This window comes from Chiloscyllium plagiosum, unplaced genomic scaffold (genome assembly GCF_037043375.1).
Source record: "Chiloscyllium plagiosum isolate Xiang-an unplaced genomic scaffold, Cpla_swu_hap1 HiC_scaffold_20, whole genome shotgun sequence".
Taxonomy (NCBI): domain Eukaryota; kingdom Metazoa; phylum Chordata; class Chondrichthyes; order Orectolobiformes; family Hemiscylliidae; genus Chiloscyllium; species Chiloscyllium plagiosum.
The window spans coordinates 33,978,005-34,001,107 of NW_028270158.1; the positions used below are offsets into that span (position 1 = coordinate 33,978,005).

Below are 23,103 nucleotides of genomic sequence, written 5' to 3' on the forward strand. Positions count from 1 at the left end.
CATCCTGAGCTCCAATTCAGCCAGCTCTGAGAGTGAGAGACAGGGGGTGTTGTAATTTTTCTGGGACTGACACAGAGCGCTGATCTGGTTGGTGGGTGGTGGGTGGAAGGGGGGCGGGGGCAAGAGGGACTCGGCATCCTTCAAGTACAAAGGTGTGGGGGCGAGTTTACACCCGAAATATCTCCCTCCACGTCATTTCGCGTCACTGTTGATATTTTGTTGAAAAGAAATGAAGCCGTCGTCAAGGGAATTAATTGAGGTGAAAAATGATGCGGAAAATCTTCCTGACACCCGGAGCCCGCCCCAGACACAGGGTTAATGATACCCCTTCTCAAGACAGCGTACAAACACAGGCTGCGTGCATCTTTATTGGAGAGGGCGTGACGGGATTACTCCTGCCCACAAATCTATGAACCCCCCACCCCCCCCAGGTTTTAATGGTGTTAATCTTGTCAATTGGGAGAATGTGTTTAATGTCACTACAGGGCACCTTAGCCAGGCGGTGGATCAGACACTCAGCTACAGAGGTGATGTTCAACCAAGAGCGTTGTGAGAACATGCAAAGCTTCGCGCAGAGATTGGTTCAGGCAGAAATCATAGTATCTGTTAAGGGAAAGTTGGATGCAAACCTGAAGCTGCTGTTTATAGGAAAATAAGTCTCTAACACATCAGTGAGCGTTCTCTGTCTCAGAGGGTCAAATTCGCATCAGAATTCTTCCTTACCCAATTACCTGGACAATACTTCATTTCAGATCTGAATTCTCTTGCAATAATCCTCTGTGTCGTTACAGAACCCAAGGATACTGTTGAAAAGGAGCAATTGACTGAGGTAAGAATTATTAACAGATTGTGTCCCCACCTCCTCGCCAAATTTGTCACACATTGTAAGTTTCAGAACATCTATTCTAACCCTGTCTGCTCGGCAGGAAGAAGCAGTCAGGGAGTTAAAGTGGTGGTTTGAGCTCACCACTGCTTTCCCAGCATACCATCCAACAAGTCCATCACAAGGAGGGCATTCACTTCGATTTCCAAGTTCATCTCCCCACTGCATTTTGCGGAGAGATGGTCCTGTCAATGGACGAGTAATTCAGAAGCCCAGAGTCTAATCTCGGGACAGGGGGTCAGAAAATCAACATGACAGCTGGTCAAATTTAAAATTTAATGAATAAAAATTTGGAGTGGGGGAAGCAAGTCTCAGTAATCAGGAAACTACCATTAATTATTGTAAATAAAACATCTGCTTCATCAAAGCCTTTTAGGGAAGGAAACCTAATGTCTGTACATGATCTCGTCCATATGTGACTCTAAATCCCCAGTGATGAGCTTGATTCTTAAACGACCTCTGAAATTTCTTAGCAAGCCATTTAGTTCAAGAGCAATTACAGATCAACAATAAATGCTGGCCTTGATAGTGACACCATGTAGCATACATTTAAAAATTCTATATTCTCCATGATATTGTTTTGAGCTTTTGCCTGAGTTAAGTGAATAACACACTTGTCTCTCAATCATAAGGCTTGAGTTCAAGTCCCACTTCAGGATTTCAGTACTTAAATATAGACTAACAATCCAATGCAATAACAAAGGTGCACTGCACCATCAGAGGTGTTAGCTTTTAGGTAAGAAGTTAAACCAAAGCCTTCTCATAAAAGATGGAGACGATCTCATGGTACTATTTTGAAGAAATGCAGAGAAATTATCCCTGGTATCTTGGCCAATACATGTTCTTCAATCAATATCATAAAATGTATACATTTTATAATTTATCCTGCAGTTTGTGTGTAAATTAGTGTGAGTTTCCTACATTGCAATAGAGACTACATTTCAGAAGTACTTTCCTGGCTGTAAAGCACTCTGAGAAGTCTAATTGTTGTGAAAAGTACTACAAAAGTGCTTTTTGTTTTTTCTGGGTTTGGTTTTATCCTTTTTATTCACGCAACAACCCTATAGTTTTCACTTTACAAAAAAAATCTCTAACTCTGTAAGTCTCATATTTGAACACATTCCATTATAGATTCGTTGCTATTTGATAACTTTTCTGCTCAGTTAGTTTGGATTGGATCTTTTCTTATCTCAATGAACTCTGCTAATTCCTAACCTGACATTTGACAACTATCATTGAACACAGAGTTTGTTTACTGCCCTGCTCCCTGTCTGATTTCCTCTTAGCTGTCTCCTCCTCCCTTGTCTCCAAGTGCAGCTTCAGCACTTTCAGGCTGCTGTCTGTCTTTGTGGGCTGACCTCTCTCCTTAGCTTACAATCGCTGGGCCATTCCTGACTGGATTGCATTGAGCCTCTCTCCATGGGGTCCTCTCTCTGGCCATTTGCCCCTGGTGATGTTCTCCCTCTCTCAAATGAAATTTTTGGGGAAACAAACATTGCCAAAGTCAACATGATAACCAGCACATTATCTGCATAGGGCTAAAGCTATTTGAGGGTCCTCTGACAGCACCTTCCAAACCCATGAATTCCACCAACTCTACATACTAGGGCAGCAGATATATGGGAACACCACCACCTTTAGGTTTACCTCCAAATCACATTTTATTTAACAGAAATATATTTCCTTCACTGTCACCAAATCAAAATCCTAAAACTCCCTCCCTATCAGCATTGTGATTGTACTTACAATGGTTCAGGAAGAGAGCTTATACTGTATCACCTTTTAAGACTATAAGATATAGGAGCAGAAATTAGGCCATTCAGCCCATTGAGTCTGCTCTGCCATTCAATCGGGCTAATAAGTTTCTCAACCCTATTTTCCTGCTTTCTCCCCATAACCTTTCATCCCTTGATACTTAAGAACCTATCCATCTCAGTCTTAAATATACTCAATGATCTGGCCTCCACAGCTTTCTGTGGCAATGAATTCCATAGATTCACCGGTCTCTGGCTGAAGATGTTTCTCCTTATCTCTGTTCCAAAAGGTCATCCCTTTACTCTAAGGCTATGCCCTTGGGTCCTAATCTTTCCTACCAATGGAAACATCTTCCCAGCATCCACTCTGTCCGGCCATTCAGTATTCTGTATGTTTCAATCAGATACCCCCTTCCATCCTTCTAAACTCCATAGATCATAAACCCAGAGTCCTCAAACATTACTCATATGTTCAGCTTTTCATTCCTGGGACTATTCTCGTGAACCTCCTTTGAACACTCTCCAGGGCTAGTACATCCTTCCTGAGATATGGGGCCCAAACCTGCACACAATATTCCAAATGTGGTCTGACCAGAGCTGTATAGAGCCTCAGAAGTACATCCCTGCTTTTGTATTCAAGTTCTCTCAAAATAAATGCCATCATTACATTTGCCTTCCTAACTACTGACTCAACCTGCAAGTTTACCATGAGAGAATCTTGGATTAGAACTCCCAAGTCTCTTTGCACTTCAGACTTCTGAATTTTCTTCCCATTTAGAAAATAGTCCATGCCTCTATTCTTCCTACCAAAGTGTATGACCTCACACTTTACCACATTGTACTCCATCTGCCACTTCTTTGCCCACTCTCCTAACCTGTCTAAATCCTTCTGCAGCCTCCCCGCCTCCTCAATGCTGCCTGTCCCTCTACCTATCTTTGTATCATCTGCAAACTTAGCCAGAATGCCCTTAATTCCTTCATTTGGATCATTAATATATAAAGTTAGAAACTGTGCTCCCAACACTCAGCCTTGTGGAACACCAATTGTCACCTGCTGCCATCCTGAGAAGGACCCTTTTATCCCCACTCTCTGCATTCTGCCAGATAGCCTATGCTTCTATCTATGTTAGCACCTTGCCTGTGACACCATGGACCTTTAACTTACACAGTAGCCTCCTGAGCGGCACTTTGTCAAAGGCCTTCTTGAAGTCCAGGTAGATAACATGCATTGGCTCTCCTTGGTCTAATCTGCTCATTACTTCCTCAAAGAATTCTAGCAGCTTTGTCAGGTATGGCCTACCCTTGAAGTCTTTGCCCTGTTTTACCATATACTTCCAAGCATTCAGAAATCTCACCCTTCACAATGGATTCAGGGTAGGTTAATCGGTCTGTAATTTTCTGTCTTTTACCTTACTCCTTTTAAACAGGGGTGTCATGTTAGCAATTTTCCAGTCCTCTGGGACCCTCTCTGATTCTATTGATTCCTGAAAGATCACCACTAACACCTCCCATATCTCTTTAGCCATCCCCCTTGGAATTCTGGGGTGTAGTCCATTTGGTCCAGGTGACGTATCCACCTTCAGGCCATTCAGTTTTACTAGCACCTTCTCCTTGGTGATAGCCACCATACTCAGCTCTGCACCCTCACTCTCTTGAATATTTGGGATATTTCAAGGACATCCCAAATATTGGATAGGTAATGTCAACAATACTTCATTTCTCAATATAAAATATTTGAAAAAGTTATTTGGATTCTTGCTCTGAAGGTTTGCAGAGTGCAGGTCTGCAAGGTTCAGAGTCTTTTGAGTTACTTGTGAACTGTCTAAGCCTTGTGGGCACAGAAGAGGTAACAGTATCATTGCTTTAAACATTCTGAAATTGACCTTGATTTTTCAAACCTATCCATTCCAAGTACATTTGTAGTTGGTAAAAGATTGATTTATTAGATCTGAACTTGCAATCAGGTAAATACATTGCTGCACTGCACTCAAAAATGCATTTTACTCCACACTTTTGATAAAATTAATCTTCTGTTTCTTAATTGTTTTTAAAAATTTACACTGCATTTTAGTCCACACATTTTAAAAAATTCCACATTAAAACCATTGATCTAATTTTTAAGCTATTCTCTTTTTTCTTAATCTGTGCTCAGTTTGAAAAAAGAATTCTATGCTCTTTTTAATCTAGATTTTCTATTTATGTTCAGGAAGAGACTGGGCTGCTACCTGATCCAATTATTACCTGAACCTTCAGGAAAGTCGTTATCGATCCTTGGATTAAAGCAACTTGTTTGAGGCAAGTTTTTGAGAGATTGCCCTTTAGTGATTGCCCTTACTAAACAAGGTCCAAAGGCAGATAATAAGTAATGACATCACTGACAAACCTGCTGTGAATTGAAATCTTATGATACCCCAGAAGAACAGCAAGACAGATAACAAATTTGTGCCTGTCTGTTAAAGAGGTGTATAAACACCATGTTCTGAGGAAGGGTCTGATTTTTCTTCACAGCTTTTCCAGCAATTTCTTTTTCTCATATATCCACTTCACGGCCGTGAATCGATTTTGTCCAGTGGTACGGTTTAATTGAAGGTAGTTGTGGCAGTTTATTGAGCAATCTCAGCATTTGGGGCATAATCCTTTCTCCCACCACCACTGGGACAATCCTGTTCTAAGGAGTAGGGGAATTACAAAGCCCATCAAACCTGTACTGAACTTAATGATCTCTGACCTAACTCAATGTACCCAGCTTTAATGCCTTTGGTTAATTAAATTCTAACAATCTTAGTTTTAGATTTAATAACTGCACAGCATCAAATTAAATTTGTAGATCAGAGATCCACATTTCTATAACTCTTTTTGTGAAGAGATGTTTCCTAACTTCATTCTTTAAAGGATTAGTTGCAGTTGCTCATAGATATGGATCAGGGGGCACAGTGGCAAATGCAAGTTAATACGAACAAGTGTGACACAAAACATAACGAGTGTAACAATGTGAGAGTAAAGACTCAGTGGGAAGAAACTGAAAGAGAAAGGAACAGATTCTAGAAGTACTCCAATTACTCGATACCATTAAACAGTATATTAGAAATGCACGGTGGACCTTTCAGCACCTGCAAAGATAAATCAATCTTAGGAGAGTCAGTGAAGGTAGTAAATGGCTTGTTTCCTTTAGGCATTGACTGACTTGCAGAAAGTTTACAGCATGTTCTGCATTTTATTTTGGATTTTCAGTTCTGTCTGCATGTAAAGATGCTGGTTATTGAAGAGTTAAAAGGCTGGGGTTAACCTCAAGGCTAACTCCAGGAATTTAATACATCCTGCCCTATCAGTCTGCTCTTGATCATCGGCAAAGTGATGGAAGGAATCATCTACAATGCTACAAAGCGGCACTCGGTCAGTAATAACCTATTCGCTGATGATCAATTTGGGTTCTTCGAGGATCACTCAGCTCGTACCCTCATTATAGCCTTGGTCCAAACATAGGAAAAAAGAGCTAAAATCCAGAGGTGAGGTGACAGTGATTGGCCTTGACATCAAGGAAGCATTTGACCAAGTGTGATATCAAGAAACCCTAGCAAGACTGGAGTCAATAGGGGTCTCTCTCTATTAATTTCAGTCTTACCTAGCACAAGGAGAGTTATAGAGTCATAGGGTCATACAGTACAGAAATAGACCCTTTGGTCTAACACGACCATGTCGAGCAAGTTTCCCAAACTGAACAAGTTCCACTTGCCTGCATTTGGTCCATATCTCTCTAAACCTTTCCTATTCATGTACCTGTTCAAGTGTCTTTTAAGTTTGTACCTGCATCTATCACTTCCTCTGGCAGTTCATTCCACATATGAACCACCCACTGTGTGAAAAAGCTGCCCCTCCGATCTATGTTAAATCTTTCTTCACTCACCTTAAAAATGGTCCCCTAGTATTGAATTCACCAACCCGAGGGAAAAGACCTTTGCTTTCAACTTATCAATGCCCCTCATGATTTTATAAACCTCTTTAAGATCCACCCTTCAACCTCTTATGTCCCTGTGAAAAAAGTCCCAGCCTATCTAGCCTCTCCTTATAACTCAAATCCTCCAGTCCCAATAACATCCTGGTAAATTTTCTTGTCCCAGGACATCACTGCAGGAGTTCTTCAGGGTAGATATTTTTTAATTAATCTGTTCAAAGATGTTATTACATATCTCTGGAGCAAGTTGATCTTAAAGTTGTCCTCCTGGTTCAAAGGTAGGGATATTACCACTGCACCGTGCTTATATGAGTTCTTCAGGATAGTGTTCTGCTCAACCAACTTTAGTTTCTTCATCAATGACTTTCCTTCCACCACAAGGAGGAAAGGACTATACTGAGGGATTGTCCCTGATGATTGCACAATTTTCAGCACCATCCTCAAATACTGAAGCAATCCATGTCCATATTTAGCAAGATCTGGACAACATTCCAGCTTGGGCTGATAAGTGGCATGTAACATTCATCCCACATGATTTTCAGAACCTAACAACCTTCCTATGATATTCAATAGCATTACTATCACGTCCACAATCAACATCCTGTTGTTTACAGTTGACCAGAACTGAATTGGGTTAGCTATTTAAATACAAAGGCTACAAGAGCAGGTTAGAGGTTGGGTATTCTATGGTGAATAACTCGTCTTCTGTCTCCCCAATACCTATCCACCATCTGCAAGGCACGTGTCAGGACAGTGATGTAATATCCTCCACTGGACTGGTGGGTGAGCCCAAGCTAGACTTAAGAAGCTTGACATCAATCAAGACAAAGCAGTCTGCTTGATTGGTACGCCATCTGCACTGTTGGGAGGACAGTACTGAGAGATGCTGTATTGTTGAAGCAACTATACTGAGGGATGCTACACTGTTGAAGAGATGCTAAGGAGGCATTGTACTATTGCAGAAGCAGTACTCAGGGTGTGCTAGGCTGTCAAATAGGCAGTATCAAGGGAATTCTGCACTGTTGGATGGGCAAATTGTGTGGCATGAATGTTACTTGCCTCTTATCAGCCCAAGCCTGAATGTTTTTAGATTAGATTAGATTAGATTAGATTACATTACAGTGTGGAAACAGGCCCTTCGGCCCAACAAGTCCACACCGACCCGCCGAAGCGCAACCCACCCATACCCCTACATTTACCCCTTCATCTAACACTACGGGCAATTTAGCATGGCCAATTCACCTGACCTGCACATCTTTGGACTGTGGGAGGAAACCGGAGCACCCGGAGGAAACCCACGCAGACACGGGAAGAACGTGCAAACTCCACACAGTCAGTCGCCTGAGGCGAGAATTGAACCCAGATCTCTGGCGCTGTGAGGCAACAGTGCGAACCACTGTGCCACCGTGCCGCCCACAAGACCTGTTGTCCAGGTCTTGCTAAATTCAACATTCAATATTCACTCCATTCACAATTGATTCACTGACAAAGACAGCAGTGTGCACCATCAACAAGATGTATTCCATCACCAAGGCATCTTTGACAGAAACCTCCAAACCTGCAACCTCTACCACCTAGGTTGACGAGAGCAACAGACTCAATGGAATACCACTAACTGCAGGTTCCCCTCTAAATCATTCATCTGACTTGAAAATGTAGCTAGTGGATCAAAATCATGAAACTACCTTCCTAACAGCACTATGGGTATAACTACACTACAGGATTTCAGTGATGATTCGGAGATGCTGGTGTTGGACTGGGGCGTACAAAGTTAAAAATCACACAACACCAGGTTATAGTCCAACAGGTTTATTTGGAAGCACTGGCTTTCGGACCGCTGCTCCTTCATCAGGTGGTTGTGGAGTATAAGATCGTAGGATCGTAGGATTTCAGTGATTCAACAAGACAGCTCACACAATCTTCTCGAGGGCAAATACAACTAGCCAATGACACCCACATTCCATGAATGAATAATGAAAAACAAACAGACAGAGATTCCAGACTAGTACTGAACTGCTGGAGCGGCAGTACTGAGGGAGCATTAAATTGCTGGAGGAGCTGTACTGAGGGAACACTGAACTGCTGGAGCGGCAGTACTGAGGAAGTGCTGCAATATTGGAGAGAAAGAACTGAGGAAGCATTGCACTATTAGAAATTCAGTACAGTAGGAGAACTGCATGTTTGGGAGGGCAGTAGTCAGATGGTGCTGCATTGTTGGATGGGTACAGCAGAGGACACTTCTGGAGTGCTGTACTGAGGGATCAATGCATGATTGGAGTTGTTGGCTTTCAAAAGCAGTGTTGAACCTTAGTGATTGTGATGCTGGATTGCCAACACTAACCTGCTTGGATTCTGGCTCTAAACTGACATTTTACAAGTTGGGAAATAAATGGAGGAATGGTTATATTGTTAATCTGTTTTGTTTAGAAGGTCTCTGCAGTCTCTCAATCTACTCCATGCTACTTTTAGTTAAAGTTAGTCTACACATATTCTGGGAGAGGGTACTTTATACAAATTGCCATGGCAGCAGGTGGGGCTGACTGGGCATGGAGTAACCTGACAACAGGAAGGAAAGCAACCACTGCCACAAGATCCCATCACAAACATTAGTGCTCTTTGTATTTTGAGCATTTCATAACAAAGGTCAGTACTAACAGCGAATATTGCCCATGCTAAGATTTGCATGAATTTGTTTGCGGATTAGATACAAGGTAAAGGTTAAGCCTTGTGTTCAACATAGCAATAAACCGAGTGGAAGACAATCCATATATCTGCGTCATGCACATAGGGAGAAGTTCCATCTATCCATGCAGTGAATTCCGGGAAAGGTGCTCTCTCTCAGTATAGCGTATACTAGGAGAGGTACAGTGATTGGTATTGTATACCAAGAATGGTTCTGTGTGCCTGTATTGTGTACATTAGGAAATATTCTGTGTACCTGTGTAGTGTCACAGCAGGAAATAGTTCTGTTTACCTGTGTAGTGTACACTAAGAGAGGTTCTGTGCAACGGTGTAATATGCAGCAGGAAATGTTCTGTGCAGCCATGTAGTGTACAGCCGGAAAGATTTTGTGTGCCTATGCAATGTATGCCAGGAGAGGTTCTGTATACTTGTGCAGTGAATACCAGGAGAGGTTCTCCGTTCCTGTGCAGTGAATACCAGGAGAGGTTCTCCATTCCTGTGCAGTGTAAATCAGGAGATGTCTGTGTATATCTGTATGTACACCAGAAGAGATTCTTTGGTCCAGGGTAATGTAAATCAGGAGAGGTTCTGTATATCTGTGCAGTGTACACCAGGAAAGATTCTGTATACATGCATAACATACACTAGGAAGAACGTTTGTTTGCAGTACAGTGAGCAAGTAGGAAAGCTAAATGCACTTTGTATTTTTATTGCAAGGGTAATTGAATGCTAGTGTAGGAAGGTTATGCAGTTATAAAGGGAATGGAATGTCCATATCTGGAGTATTGTTTATAATACTGGTCACCATACTTGGGGAAAAATGTTAATGTTTTAGAAGTAGTTCAGATAAGGTTTGCAATATTAAAACCAGAAATGGGCAGATTGCTTATGAGCAAAGGCTAAACTGGGGAGGCCTGTATCCTCCTGAGTTTAGATGATTTGGAGGTACCTTAATTAAAATATATAAGATCCTGAGGGGACTTGAGTGGGTGGATATTGAAAGCATGTTTCCTTTTGTGGGAGAATCAAGATCTAGGGTTACACTATAAATGTAAGGCATGCCCATTTAAAATAGAAATGCTGAAACATTTTTTCTCTGGGATTTGAGAGTCATAGAATCACACAGCACGGAAACACACCCTTTGGTCCAACTCATCCATCCGCCAAGATTCTCCAACTAAACTAGTTCCACTTCCCTGCATTTGGTCCATATCCCTCTAAACCTTTCCTACTCACATACCTGTCCAAGTGTCTTTTAAATGTTGCAACTGTATCTGCACCAATACTTCCTCTGGCAGTTCATTCCACATGCGAACCATCCTCTGTGTGAAAAAGTTGCCTCTCCAGTCTCTTTTAAATATTTCTCCTCTCACCTTGAAAATATGTTCCCTAAATTTGAACTCCCTCAACCCTAGAGAAAATACCTTTGCTATTCACCTTATCTATGCCCTTCATGATTGTACAAATCTCTATAAGGCCATCCTTCAACCTCCTATGCTTCAGTGAAAAAAAAGTCCTAGCCTATCCAGCCTCTCCCTATAACTCAAACCCTACAACCCTGGCAACATCCTGGTAATTCTTTCCTCAAAATGCACTGGATGCAGGATATTTAAATATATTTAAGACTGAAATAGTTAAGTTGTTGATTACCAAGAGGATGAAAGATTATTGGGGATAGCAGGAATTGGCGGCACGGTGGCACAGTGGTTAGCACTGCTGCCTCACAGCGCCAGAGACCCGGGTTCAATTCCCGCCTCAGGCGACTGACTGTGTGGAGTTTGCACATTCTCCCCGTGTCTGTGTGGGTTTCCTCCGGGTGCTCCGGTTTCCTCCCACAGTCCAAAAATGTGCAGGTTGCCTGTCGTGTTAGGTGTAGGGGAATGGGTTTGGGTGGGTGCGTTTCGGCGGGTCGGTGTGGACTTGTTGGGCCGAAGGACCTGTTTCCACACTGTAAGTAATCTAATCTAATCATGAATGTAGAGTTGAGGTTAAAATCAAATCAGCTATTGAATAGCACAGCAATGTCGAAGGGCTGAGTGGCCTTCTCTTGTTCCTTGTTCATGTGGTTTTAAGTATCAAGAAAGGTACTGTGTCTCTGTGTAGTAGTTGGATTGGAGAAGTTAATGCAAATACCATTTATATATTTTTAAATAAAAAAAGAGGAACAAATTTACAGAGCCCAAAAATATGTACCATTCGGATTTGTTATTCTACTCCATTAGTGCAATCTGTTAGAAGATATCAAATGAGATAGCCTGAGGGTTAGAGCCTTGATTTTGATCCTAAAGCCTCAGAACTCACAGGTTATGTTTGTTTGGGAGTGGACACACTATGAAACTTCAATGCATGGCAAGTGCTGCAGATTACTAATCCTGTCTGTAACGACACAGTGGGTGGGTCACAGCTGTACATCTTACTAATTACTCGGTGTGGTGTCAAGGGCACTCAACCAATTTTGATTTCTTAACTATTTTTATTTCGGTTATTCTGCCTTCAGGTTTGCATCATTTCCTGCAGTTCCTTGAATCCTCCCACTGTTGAGGCGGTTTGCAATTGTAATGCATCAGTTGCAGAGCTGCCAGTCTGTCCGAAGGACCACAGCTCGACCTGTGACTCCAGTAAAGAAAGCATATTCTACAGCTGATGAACTCAGGTAAGGGAATTCCATAACCCAGTCATCACAGCCTTTTCCACAGCACAAAGTTCGTTTGTTATTGATTATTAATTGTAAGAATTGGGAAACCCTCAGAGATTGACACTCAGATTCTTCTTATTTCTGTGAATTACAATATCATTGTTAGGCACGGAGTTCCTGCATGCAGAGAATTAACCAGAGAAAGCCCATATTCACTCACAGCAGTTATACAGCTTCCAGGTCACCAGTTTCTGATCCCAAAGGCAGAGAATTGGAAAATCAACCCTTAATCATTCTTCGGTGAAGTGGATCTGCAGCTTGTATCCCAGACTCTGGGTGTGAGGAAGGGGAAGGACACAGTGCACCTTTACAGTGCCTGCCTGTCCAACCCAGGGTAGGTGGGGTTGTGTAGGTGGGAAAGGGTTTGTGTCAGCAACGTCTTTGTTATGCTCAGGAGATGGAAGGGGACTAAAGGGACCCACCAGTTCATTTTTCTCTTGATGAATTTAGTGTTCACCAGGTTTGGAGCCAAGAATAAAAGTTGGTAGGCAGGCTTGTGTACCAGGCCAAAAGTTGCTTTTCAAAAACCTGGTTCATTTTAACAGTAAAAACAGTCATTGGACTGGCTGCAGATGTGCTAGCAGCTGTACCTTAATAAAGACAGTCCATGCTGCAATGATCCGTCCATTAAGCATCCAGAGTGGGCCAGAGCAAAATTTCTCAACACATTCCGCATAGTATTTCCCAATCTCTGCCTCTCTGGACAGCCTTTCATTTCATTTTCTGACAGAAATTTATCAAGCTCCTTTTTTTAAAATAATTGATTGGCATAACAGTAATTATTTCTGTCGACTGTCAATTCTCTGTTGGGTTGGAGTTGAGGTGTGAATTCTGGGTATATTTTCACTATGAATCAGAGTGTCCTTCCTGGGCTTTATGTAAAGATGCTTTAAATAAATGGCTACTGTTATTGTATATGACTTCACCTGTCAATAAAATAGCTTCCTGATGCACAAATATCCTTCATGGGAGGAAGCCATCTGACATTTCTGTAACTCCAGATCCGGATGAAATGATTAAACATTAGGGATGAGCAATAAATGGATTGTCAATTGTTATTAAATAAACAGAGCTTGAGGTCATTCAGCGTTTTATTGTTATTTGACCAGAAATCACTGTGATTGAAATTCCCAGTAGTGTTAAGTGTCTGGTTTGGATAACTCAGGTGGCTGGAAAGCTAGTTTGCAATGTAGAATAATGCCTTAAACATGTGTCCAATTCCTATAACTATGAAGTGCTCTCCCTTTTAATCTCTCCCCTCACTTGAGGTGTGGTGACCCTCAGATTAAACCACCACCAGTGAACTCTCTGTAATGAGGGAGTAGCCTGTGGTCCAGTAGGATGATAGTTACTTCATGTCCCATGAGGAAAACATATATCATGAAAAATCATTTACACCTCAAGATTTTAAAGACAGGAATCACATTCTCCCTTGATCTTCAGTTAGCACCAGTTCAGCTGTATAAATAACTTATTAATACGTTTGTACTAAACTCAATGAATTCCAACCTCTTTCTTCAACTTAGTTAAAATATTTGTAACTCTTAACAAGTCATTTGCATTTTAACTGCAACACTGAAAAGTCAGTGTTCTGGTTTCTCAATACTGAGCTCTCTGTACTCATCCCTGCCATTGCCCATGTACTTCCTTTCCAATTCAGCTATTCTTTCCTCATCACCCACAGTAATACTTCCTGTTTTTCAAATTCCCTTTTTTCTCACTTTCATGTTAGACCTGAGAGATAAATGGATTGAATATATACTCAATGAGATCTTACACATCAATGGAATGAGCCAGGGTAAATCCAATTCTGGAACGAAAGCCTAGAAATGAACAGTGTGAGATATCAGGTGGATTGGAATGGGAAGCCAATCTGATTCACGATGGGACAGGAAACCAGCAGGATTGGGAATGGACAAAGGGAATATAATACCAGGAATTAGGAAAAAATATACTAGACACTCAGAATAGTTACCAGACTTGGGAAAGTTATATACACAGGGACTGAACCTGCATTTATGGGTGGCACAGTGGCTCAATGGACAGCGTGGTTGCTCAGTGGTTAGCGCTGCTACCTTTCAGCGCCAGGGACCCAGGTTTGATTGCAGCCTCACGTCACTGTCTGTGTGGAGTTTGCACATTCTTCCTGTGTCTGCGTGGGTTTCCCCCCACAGTTCAAAGATATCAGGTTAGGTGGATTGGCCATGCTAAATATCCCCTAGTGTCCAGGTATGTGCAAGTTAAGTGGATTAGCCATGTGGAATGCAGGGTTACAGGATAGGGTAGGTCTGGGTGGGATGTTTTTGGAGGGGTGATGTGGACTCAATGGGCCGAATAGCCTGTTTCCAATCTACAGGGATTCTATTCTTGTACTGTAAGATTCTGTGGGACACCCCTAAGTTTTTGGACAATTAGTATTCTGGGATAGAATGAGTGTCTGGAAATCTGGTATTTGTAACAATAAGTAGAAGAAATTAATGGAATTTCTGAGCCAGGCTCCATCAAAACCAAAGATGAACTAAGAGACTTGTGACTGTCACTGATACAGTGACCTGAATCATTGGAAACAGTCACGTGAAGGAGAAAAAAACGTTGTCATAGGCGACAAAGATCACAAATTCAACAGTGGGCAGGATTCTGAGACAGAGACACCAGAAGAACTGAGATTGATGTGACAATTGGGAGCCATGATATAGTTAGAGAATCAAAAGACAATTTGACGTGGTAGTTGAACATAATCAAACATTTAGGGGTCAAATGTTCAGAAGAGATGGAGTAGACAGAATCCAGTAACAACTAGTTGTTTTACAGCACCATTGGGAAGTTTCACAATCTAAATTTTTATACCATTGGGCAGATGACCAAAACCTATCAAAGTGGTAGGCTTTACTGAGCATTCTTAAAGAAGGAAAGAGAGATAGAGAGACTGAAAAATTTGGGTGTGGGGTTAATATAATTGTGGAGCTTTGGGCGAGATAGCATCAATAGGGACACCAGGGTAGAGAGATAACAAAAGGCCAAATTAGAGAATGAAGAGATCTAAAAGGGTTGTGCAGCTGGAGGAGATATCAGAAGTCATAAAAGTTGAAGCCATGACATTATTTGAAAATAACAAGAGAATTTTAAAAGTGAGACATTGTTTATTGGAATCCATGCAGACCAGCAAGTGCAGGGAGTGATATGTGAACAGACCATGGTATAGAGAGATTTCGGGAATGGTTCTGCCTGCAGTATCCAAATTTTATCACTCACATAAAACAAAGAACTGCAGATATTGGAGATTTGAAACAAAAAAGTGAAATTTCTGGAGTTCTAAACAAAGGTCACTGGACTCAAAACAGTAACTCTGATTTCTCTCCACATATGATGCCAGATCTGCTGAGTTTCTCACACAATTTCTGCTTTCCTTTGTTCTGAATTCTATCCTGTTCACTCTGTCCCCATGTTTCTGTCTTTGTCTTTCTCTCTGTTTTTGTCTTTTTTCACTTTATTCTCTTCTCTTTCTTTGTCTTTTTCTCCCTCCCATTTGCCCCCCCCCCCACTTCCCCGTGTCTCTTTTCTTTCTTCCTCTGTACCTGTTTCTGTCTCTCACCCTTCTGCCTCTGTTTTTCTCTTTTGCTATCTCCAGCAGCAGCAATTAAATTGATTTTCTACCTGCAAATCTTTGCTGACTTTATTGTTGAGAATTTATTTAAAACTCATGTCTGCTTTTGAATGACTGTCTCTTGCAAATCCTGAGTCTGACCGTCAGGCTGAGACATAAGTGATGGTCTCCTAGCAACAGATCAAGGTCCATAGCGATGGAAATTTTCCAAAGCAGAATCCCCATCGACCTGTATCAGCTGCACCCTCGTTGCTGCTCAGCCCCTCCACCCTGTCTGTACCAACACATTGTTTGTATTAAGTAATTATACACCCCCAATGTCCGTGTGCCTAGTGAACCTCAGGTACTATCAGACAATAACAACCCATTTCTTTAATGAGCGAGGTGGGTCAGAATTCATTATAGGGAGGGAGGAGACTGTCTCTATATGAGGTTTGGAATTCAGTATGGGGAGCTGTATCTGTATGTGGGGAGCTATGGCTATATGGAGGAAACTGTGTCTTTGAGGAAGGATGGTCAGTATTCAGTACAGGAGGGGGGAGGCTGGCTATAAAGGGGTGTCATCATATGGAGGAGCTGTGTCTATGCGGGGTGCTGCGTCAGTATGGGAGAAGCTGTGTCTATATGTGTAGAGGTCTATGTCTATATGGATGGACTGTGTGTCTATATGGGGATAGTCAGTATTCAGTACAGGGGAAGCTATGGGAGCTGTGTCTATGTGGGGGAGGTCTGTATACAGTATGAGAGATGTGTCAATATTGGGGGGCAGAGGCTGTGGCTATATGGGAGAGGTCATCATTAATTAAGGGTATGAGGGTTATATGAGGGTGGTCAGTATTCCATATGTGGGGCTGTGTAATATGGGAGTAGGCTGTGGCTACATGTTGGTGCTGTGTCTATATTGGGTTTGTTTCTCTATCTGGGCCTGCTAAGTTGGTAGGGGTGATCAGAATTTAGTATGAGTGGCTGTATCTATATGAATTTCAGTATTCAGTACTTTAGGCTGGGGTATTTAGTATGGGAGTGCTGTGCCTATGTGAGGGGACCTGTCAGTAATTTAAGTACATTGGGGTAGTGTCTAAACAGTGGTGGTGGATGTGTCTATTTGAGGTGTCAGTATTCAGTATGTGGGAGTTACATGTATATATATAGGGAGAGTCAGTTTTCAGTATAAGTGGACATTTGTCTAAAACAATGGTCTTGAGTCTAAATGGGGTTGGGATCAGTATTCAGCATGGGGAGGCTGTGCCTGTGTGGGGTGTGTGGCTATTTGAATGGACTTGTGTCTATTCTGGGGGATAAAGTTGGGAGGAGTGTTGATATTGGGGATATGTGTCCATATGGGGGGATCTGTGTCAATATTGAGGGGGATGTATCTGTATGGGGAGGGTGTTGATATGGGGGAGGGTCAATATTCAGAACCAATACGTATTGTGTTGTACTGGGGTCCCTCAAGCTGGAGTGTGTTGCTGAAGCCCATTCCACCTCAGACAGTTTAAAAAAATCAATTCTCTCTCTTCAACAGGACTGTAGAAGAAAGTGATGGGGACTTTTTTGAAAAACTGATTGCCATTCAGCAGAAGCAGGAAAATATGCAGCATCATGACTATACACAGGTACACTGCTGTCATTGTCCCTCATATAGCCCCAGAATACCTGAGGAAAGCATTCAGTGGCCTATCTCAACTCACTGATCTCCCCTCCCAGGGCCTCCACTGTCACAATTCCCCATGGTGGCTGCTCTCTGATCACATTGTGCACAGGAGCACAGCAACACCGCATCGGGGCGAGGGGGTGGGGGGTGGTGGTGGGGTGGGGGATTGTGGTGGGGGTAGCTGATTCTGTATAAAATGCTAGGAGTCAGAGACTGTGGTCAGAGCCAGCATGTGATAAGTCATTGTAGCCAGTGCCTGTGGCCAGTGACTATGATTAGTGACTGAGATTGATGTTTGAGGCAATTGCCCACACACAGTGTCTGTGATCAGCACCCAGACCATAGACCTCTAGCAGCATGTTTGAATTCTAAGCAAAATGTTATTGCGTTATGTTCCTGTTCATCACAGCATCTGGGAGATTTAAGTGAGTCCCTCCCTCTTCAAGCAACTGGACACAAAGACAAGCTGGAGATACCACATGGAGAGGTAACATTCATCTTCATCTTCAAGCAATGATGGGGTGAGATAGAAGGTTTGGTGTGGCTGGTGACCAGTGGTTATGGGATGGTTGCTGGGGAACGGTTGACAGTCGGAGTGCATTATTTGGTGGCCACTGTTAATGGGGTGACGTGATGTATGGGCATTTGACAATCGGACGACAACAATTCAATATTCACAATAATAATGCTGCTTCTGCCTCTGTAGTTGCTGTTGCTGTGTGAGAATGTGCTGTACACAGTTATCCACCGAACTGGTGTCCCCTCTACAACACACATCACAGACCAAGATGAGATGCTTCGCTATCTGCAGAAGGTAATTCATCAGTCCCATACTGTAACTCCAGGGATATGGACAATCCTGTATTGTAAGCCCCAAATTACAGACAGTCCTAGAGGTATGGGCAGTCTCATGCTGTGACTCTGGCAGTAGAGGTAGTGTGTCACACTCAATGTCAGAGTACAGACAGTCCCACTTTGTCACCCTAGAGATATAGACAGTGCTGAGCTATAACCCAGCACTACAGACAGTCCCATGATTTATTTTCAGTGCCACAGGCAACCCCACACTTGCCAGGAAAATAGTGTCACTTGTAACTGCAGGGGTTAGGTAGTCTCACAATATAACATCAAAGGTACAGGCAACTTCAGAGCTCCAGAGCTCCAGAGAGAAAGGTACACCCCAGAGTTACAGGTATTCTTACACGGTAACTCCAGAGTTATGTGCAGATTTCATACTAATCCAGGATTATTCCAGGAAGCACTCCAACTGCAGAATCTATGGGCAGAATCTTTTCAGGATCTGAATGATGTGGGTTAAGGTAAGAAATGTAGCAAAATTGCATACAACATCCACTGAGGACTACCTCAATGTTGGGAACAACTCGTTTTGTCTTTCAACTAAGGCAAGGCTAGATTCTCGCTAGGCGGTGGTTAGTTGCCTATTAAGGGGATATTATTTGGTGCTTGCAACAGGCTATTCAAAATGTGGACACCATATCTGTGTTTACAGAGCAAGGGGTGTATGGGCTAATTATCCAAACTTGCAATGTACTCATCCTTTTCACAGATGCCTACATATCAGCATCCTCTTGGAAGAACAATTTTCCTGAATTGGATGGATTGGCAGTTCAGAAACATTACGCCTTTGGGTCAGGAAATAGAATAACACTAGCAAGGGTTTCTGCTCCTGACTCCTGCAAGGAAATGCAAGGACAGCAATCTCAGTGGAAATATATAATGGTACACGATTGTAATGCCCTTGTATTTGAAGATGCTTACTGTCCTCCTGAAGAGTGACTGTCTGTAAGGGGCAGTGAAGCTGCGCTCAACATGAGTATATTCAGAGTGAGGGAGGCTGATGTGATTTTATATTTTACAGGTCTTCAGGCTTGATGAGAATGAATTTGAGGCTGTGATGCACCGAGTGAAAGAAGCAAAGGTAAAGATGTCACTAAGTATTAGAACTCAACAAATTCAGTGTGCTGGCACAGTGAACCTGTTACTTCAATACAATCAGGAAACTAGTTACCAATAAACCTTTACCAAATAATCTATAGTAAACCTGTTCTGTGATGTTTACAGGAAATTAAGCCAGTTTGTCTGCCGCAAAGCTAGCTTCCTAACTTAAAACAATACATATCCTCGATTTGTACCCTCCTGATTTACACCCTCTGAATTTACAACCCCTGAATTACACCCTGATTTACTCACCTCAATTTACATCTTTCGATTTTCACCCCCAATTTCAACCCATGATCGACACCTTGCTGATTGACCTCTCACATCCCTGAATTGAACTCTCTGACTTACACTCTGCAATTTATACCCTCTGATTTAACCTCCAAATTCTTCAACCTGATTTACACAGCCAATTTATGTCCCTAGTTTTTCACCCCTGACTTATACACTGTCCTGATTTGCACCCCCAAATTTACATTCCAATTTACTCCTAGCTCATTTACAACCTTGACTTAGATCTCTCAAGTTCAATGTGGATTTCACCAGTTTCCTCATCTCCTCTCCCCCACCTTATCCCTAAAACTAGAATTACACAAATCTCAGCTCAAAAGAAGCCAATTTGCCCATTGTGCCAGTACAAGTGCTTCCTCAACATTAGAGCTCTCTGTTCTGATCCAGTTTCCCTGCCAAATTGCTAAGCCTTACATATTTTTTGTTTACGAGTGATTCCCTCTGTAACTGACTTGGCTTCTATCATCTCCTGTGGAAATCTTAACCACTTGCTGTGTAAAAAGATTATTCTTTATGCTTTTGCTGGCCATTTTGTTCATCATCTTAAATCTGTATCCTCTGGTATTCTATTTTCTTGCCTAATTTTTCGAGAATTTTAAACTTCTTGACTCTAAATTTCATCTCCAATGATTCTGACCAATTTACCAATCTTTCCAAATGCTCCTACAAACTAAAGTAGATCGCTTTCCTCATTGCTTACTTGATTGCTTTGTTTTGTAACATCTGGAAATTTCATATACCCAATTCTAGGTAATTAATACAAATCTGATAAAAAAAATGTTTAAGTAATGAGAACATTTCAGAAAAGTTTCAGATGAGCAGCAGGATCCCATAGCAGTACCATAGGTCTTCAGAAAGCTCTAAACATGAGATATTAGCTGTGTTGCCTGCCTACTAATAGGCCTTTTGTGTATAAGTATTAGCTTCTGCTTTTGCCAACAGTCAAATTAAACTGTTGGAAAGCACAATTTATTTTAATTGACAGTTTGGTTTGTACGCTTACTATTAATTTCCTCTCATGCCGATGTTGAGGAGGTTATGTTGCCATTTTCCTGCAGTCAGTATTAAACCCCATGCTCAACTAATACTACTTTCATAATGTCACCCACAGGTGCCCTCCTGGACCCTGAAAGTAATTGTTGTGGAGGCAAGAAACCTACTAGCCAAAGATGCCAATGGTGAGGAATCCAAAGTTTCCGATCTGGAATTAATCTTGTGAAGTGGCACTTGTCCTCTATGTTCATATGTCTCCTGCAATTCTACATTAACCTTCAAGAGGAATGAGTTACTGAGCCTGTACAGTGAGGGAGCTCACATGTGGATCAAGTTTCACACTTCCTTTGTATTGGTTTATGATTGGGGTTGAAAGTGGGGACATGGCAGTTTTTTACACAGCAAGGACCATCGAACAAAGGGTCCACATAAATGCCACGATTACTCAGTGTATTAACATGGCTACTTCACCCCTGCCTTCTTTTCTCATTGATTAACATCCTACACATGTTAAGTTCCATCCAGCATGATCTGCATGGCAGTAATCAGCTCAGGCGTTGACTGTTAACGGGTTATGGTGAAAGCATCTATGAAGTTGGGGTAAGGTTTAAAACTTTGCAGCATTAACAATGCGTTGCATGTTCCATAGTTTATCATCACACAGAATCCAGACTGAGGAAACATGTGGCTGGAGTGAGCACAGTAAACCAATCAGTACATTTCTCCATATGAGCCATTATCCTCACACCAGCTTCTTTCACCGTACTTTAGCTGAATGAGTGCTAAACATTGCCTGATAGGTTTAAGTGGCGAATTGGGAGGCCACAAATCATTTGCTGTCTGATTCTGTGGGTCACTGTAGGTTTCAGCGATCCCTACTGTATGCTGGGAATCACAATGGGTCAGACCACTCGGGAAACAGAAGAGAAGAAGGAGCGGAAATTCAGCTTTAGGAAGAAAAAGGATAGGATGGAAAAGAAGTCGAGCCTCAGAGAAGTACTTCCTGCCAAGTACATTCAGGCCACAGATGTCAAATCAAGCACTCTGAATCCAGTGTGGAATGAGAGCTACATGTTGTGAGTATTGTGAATGCTGCATGTCAGCTACACTATTGACAGAGTAATAGCAAGTGAATGTTATATTTCAATACTCAGGCATACCACCCTGTCAGAGGGTTAGGGAGTACCACACTGTCACCACACCACCAGAGGGTCAGTACTCGAGGAGTACCACACTGTCAGAGGGTCAGTACTCAGGGAATACAACACTGTCAGAGGGTCAGTACTCAGGGAGTACCACACTGTCACCACATTGTCAGAGGATCAGTCCTTGGGGAATACAACACTGTCAGAGGGTCAGTACTTGGGCAGTACCACATTGTCAGAGGGTCGGTACTCGGGGAATACAACACTATCAGAGGGTCAGTACTCGGGGAATACCACACTGTCAGAGGGTCAGTACTCGGGGAATACAAAATTGTCAGAGGGTCAGTCCTTGGGGAATACAACACTGTCAGAGGGTCAGTACTCAGGGAGTACCACACTGTCACCACATGGTCAGAGGGTCAGTATTCGGGGAATACAACACTGTCAGAGGGTCAGTACTCGGGGAGTACCACACTGTCAGAGGGTCAGTACTCGGGGAATACAAAATTGTCAGAGGGTCAGTCCTTGGGGAATACAACACTGTCAAAGGGTCAGTACTCAGGGAGTACCACACTGTCACCACATGGTCAGAGGGTCAGTATTCGGGGAATACAACACTATCAGAGGGTCAGTACTTGGGGAATACATTGCCAGAAGGTCAGTATTCAGGGAGTACCACACTATCAGGGGGGTCAGTACTCAGGGAGTACCACATTGTCAGAGGGTCAGTACTCAGGGAGTACCACACTGTCAGACAGTCAGTACTCAGGGAGCATCACACTATCTGAGGTTTAGTACTCAAGGATTACCACACTGTCAGAGGGTCAGTATTCAATGAGTAACACACAGTCAGAGGGTCAGTACTCAGGGAGCATCACACTCTGAGGGTCAGTACTTAGGCAGGGGTTGAGGAGTATTACACTGCCAGGCCTATGGTACTGAGGGAGGGCTCCATTGCTGGAGAGGTTGACCTCAGGAAATTATGCACTGTTAGAAAATCAGGTTAGAGGGAGTGCTGCTGTGTCAGAATGGAAGTGCTATGGGATTGCTCTATGTTGGGCAGTTGGTACTGAGAAATTGCTGAAATGTCAGAGGATTAGTAGTGAGGGAACTTTGCACTTTTAGTGGGCAGTATGGAGGGAATGCTGCATTTGTAGAAGGAAAATATTGAGGAAGTACTGTGCTATTGGGGGAGTGCTTCACTAGTGAAGGGACAGTCTGATTTATTGCTGCACTTTTGAGGTGTTTGAGATGTCAGGTAGATGCAAGACCTCATGGTTCACTCGGTTGAAGAAGAACAGCTGAGTTATTGGTATCCAAGCAAATACTTACCCATCATTTGACATCAGTAACTCAGAAGGCATTGGGACAGTAGAAACAGAGTTAACGTTTTATGTGAAATATTAACTATTTCTTTCTTTGCAGATGTTGCCTGATCTGTTAGGTTTTTCCAGCATTTTTTTTTTCAGAGTCCACAGTATATTGCTTTTT

General features: G+C 42.4%; 1 protein-coding gene across 4 annotated transcripts in view; it reads left to right on the plus strand.

Moving 5' to 3' along the window:
* baiap3 (BAI1 associated protein 3) overlaps positions 1–23,103 on the plus strand; it is an 81,229-nt gene that overhangs the window by 3,275 nt on the left and 54,851 nt on the right. For 3 of the 4 annotated variants that reach the window (XM_087997804.1, XM_087997803.1, XM_087997805.1), the window contains exons 2-10: positions 792–829; positions 4,844–4,932; positions 11,769–11,924; positions 17,096–17,186; positions 17,634–17,711; positions 17,931–18,038; positions 19,104–19,163; positions 20,586–20,652; positions 21,330–21,543. In XM_087997804.1, coding sequence (XP_087853930.1) covers positions 11,830–11,924; positions 17,096–17,186; positions 17,634–17,711; positions 17,931–18,038; positions 19,104–19,163; positions 20,586–20,652; positions 21,330–21,543 — 713 coding nt within the window. In that variant the 5' untranslated portion in view covers positions 792–829; positions 4,844–4,932; positions 11,769–11,829. Of the gene's footprint in view, positions 1–482; positions 830–4,843; positions 4,933–11,768; positions 11,925–17,095; positions 17,187–17,633; positions 17,712–17,930; positions 18,039–19,103; positions 19,164–20,585; positions 20,653–21,329; positions 21,544–23,103 lie in introns of those variants that run through there. The other variant, XM_043711073.2, reaches the window with a different exon arrangement.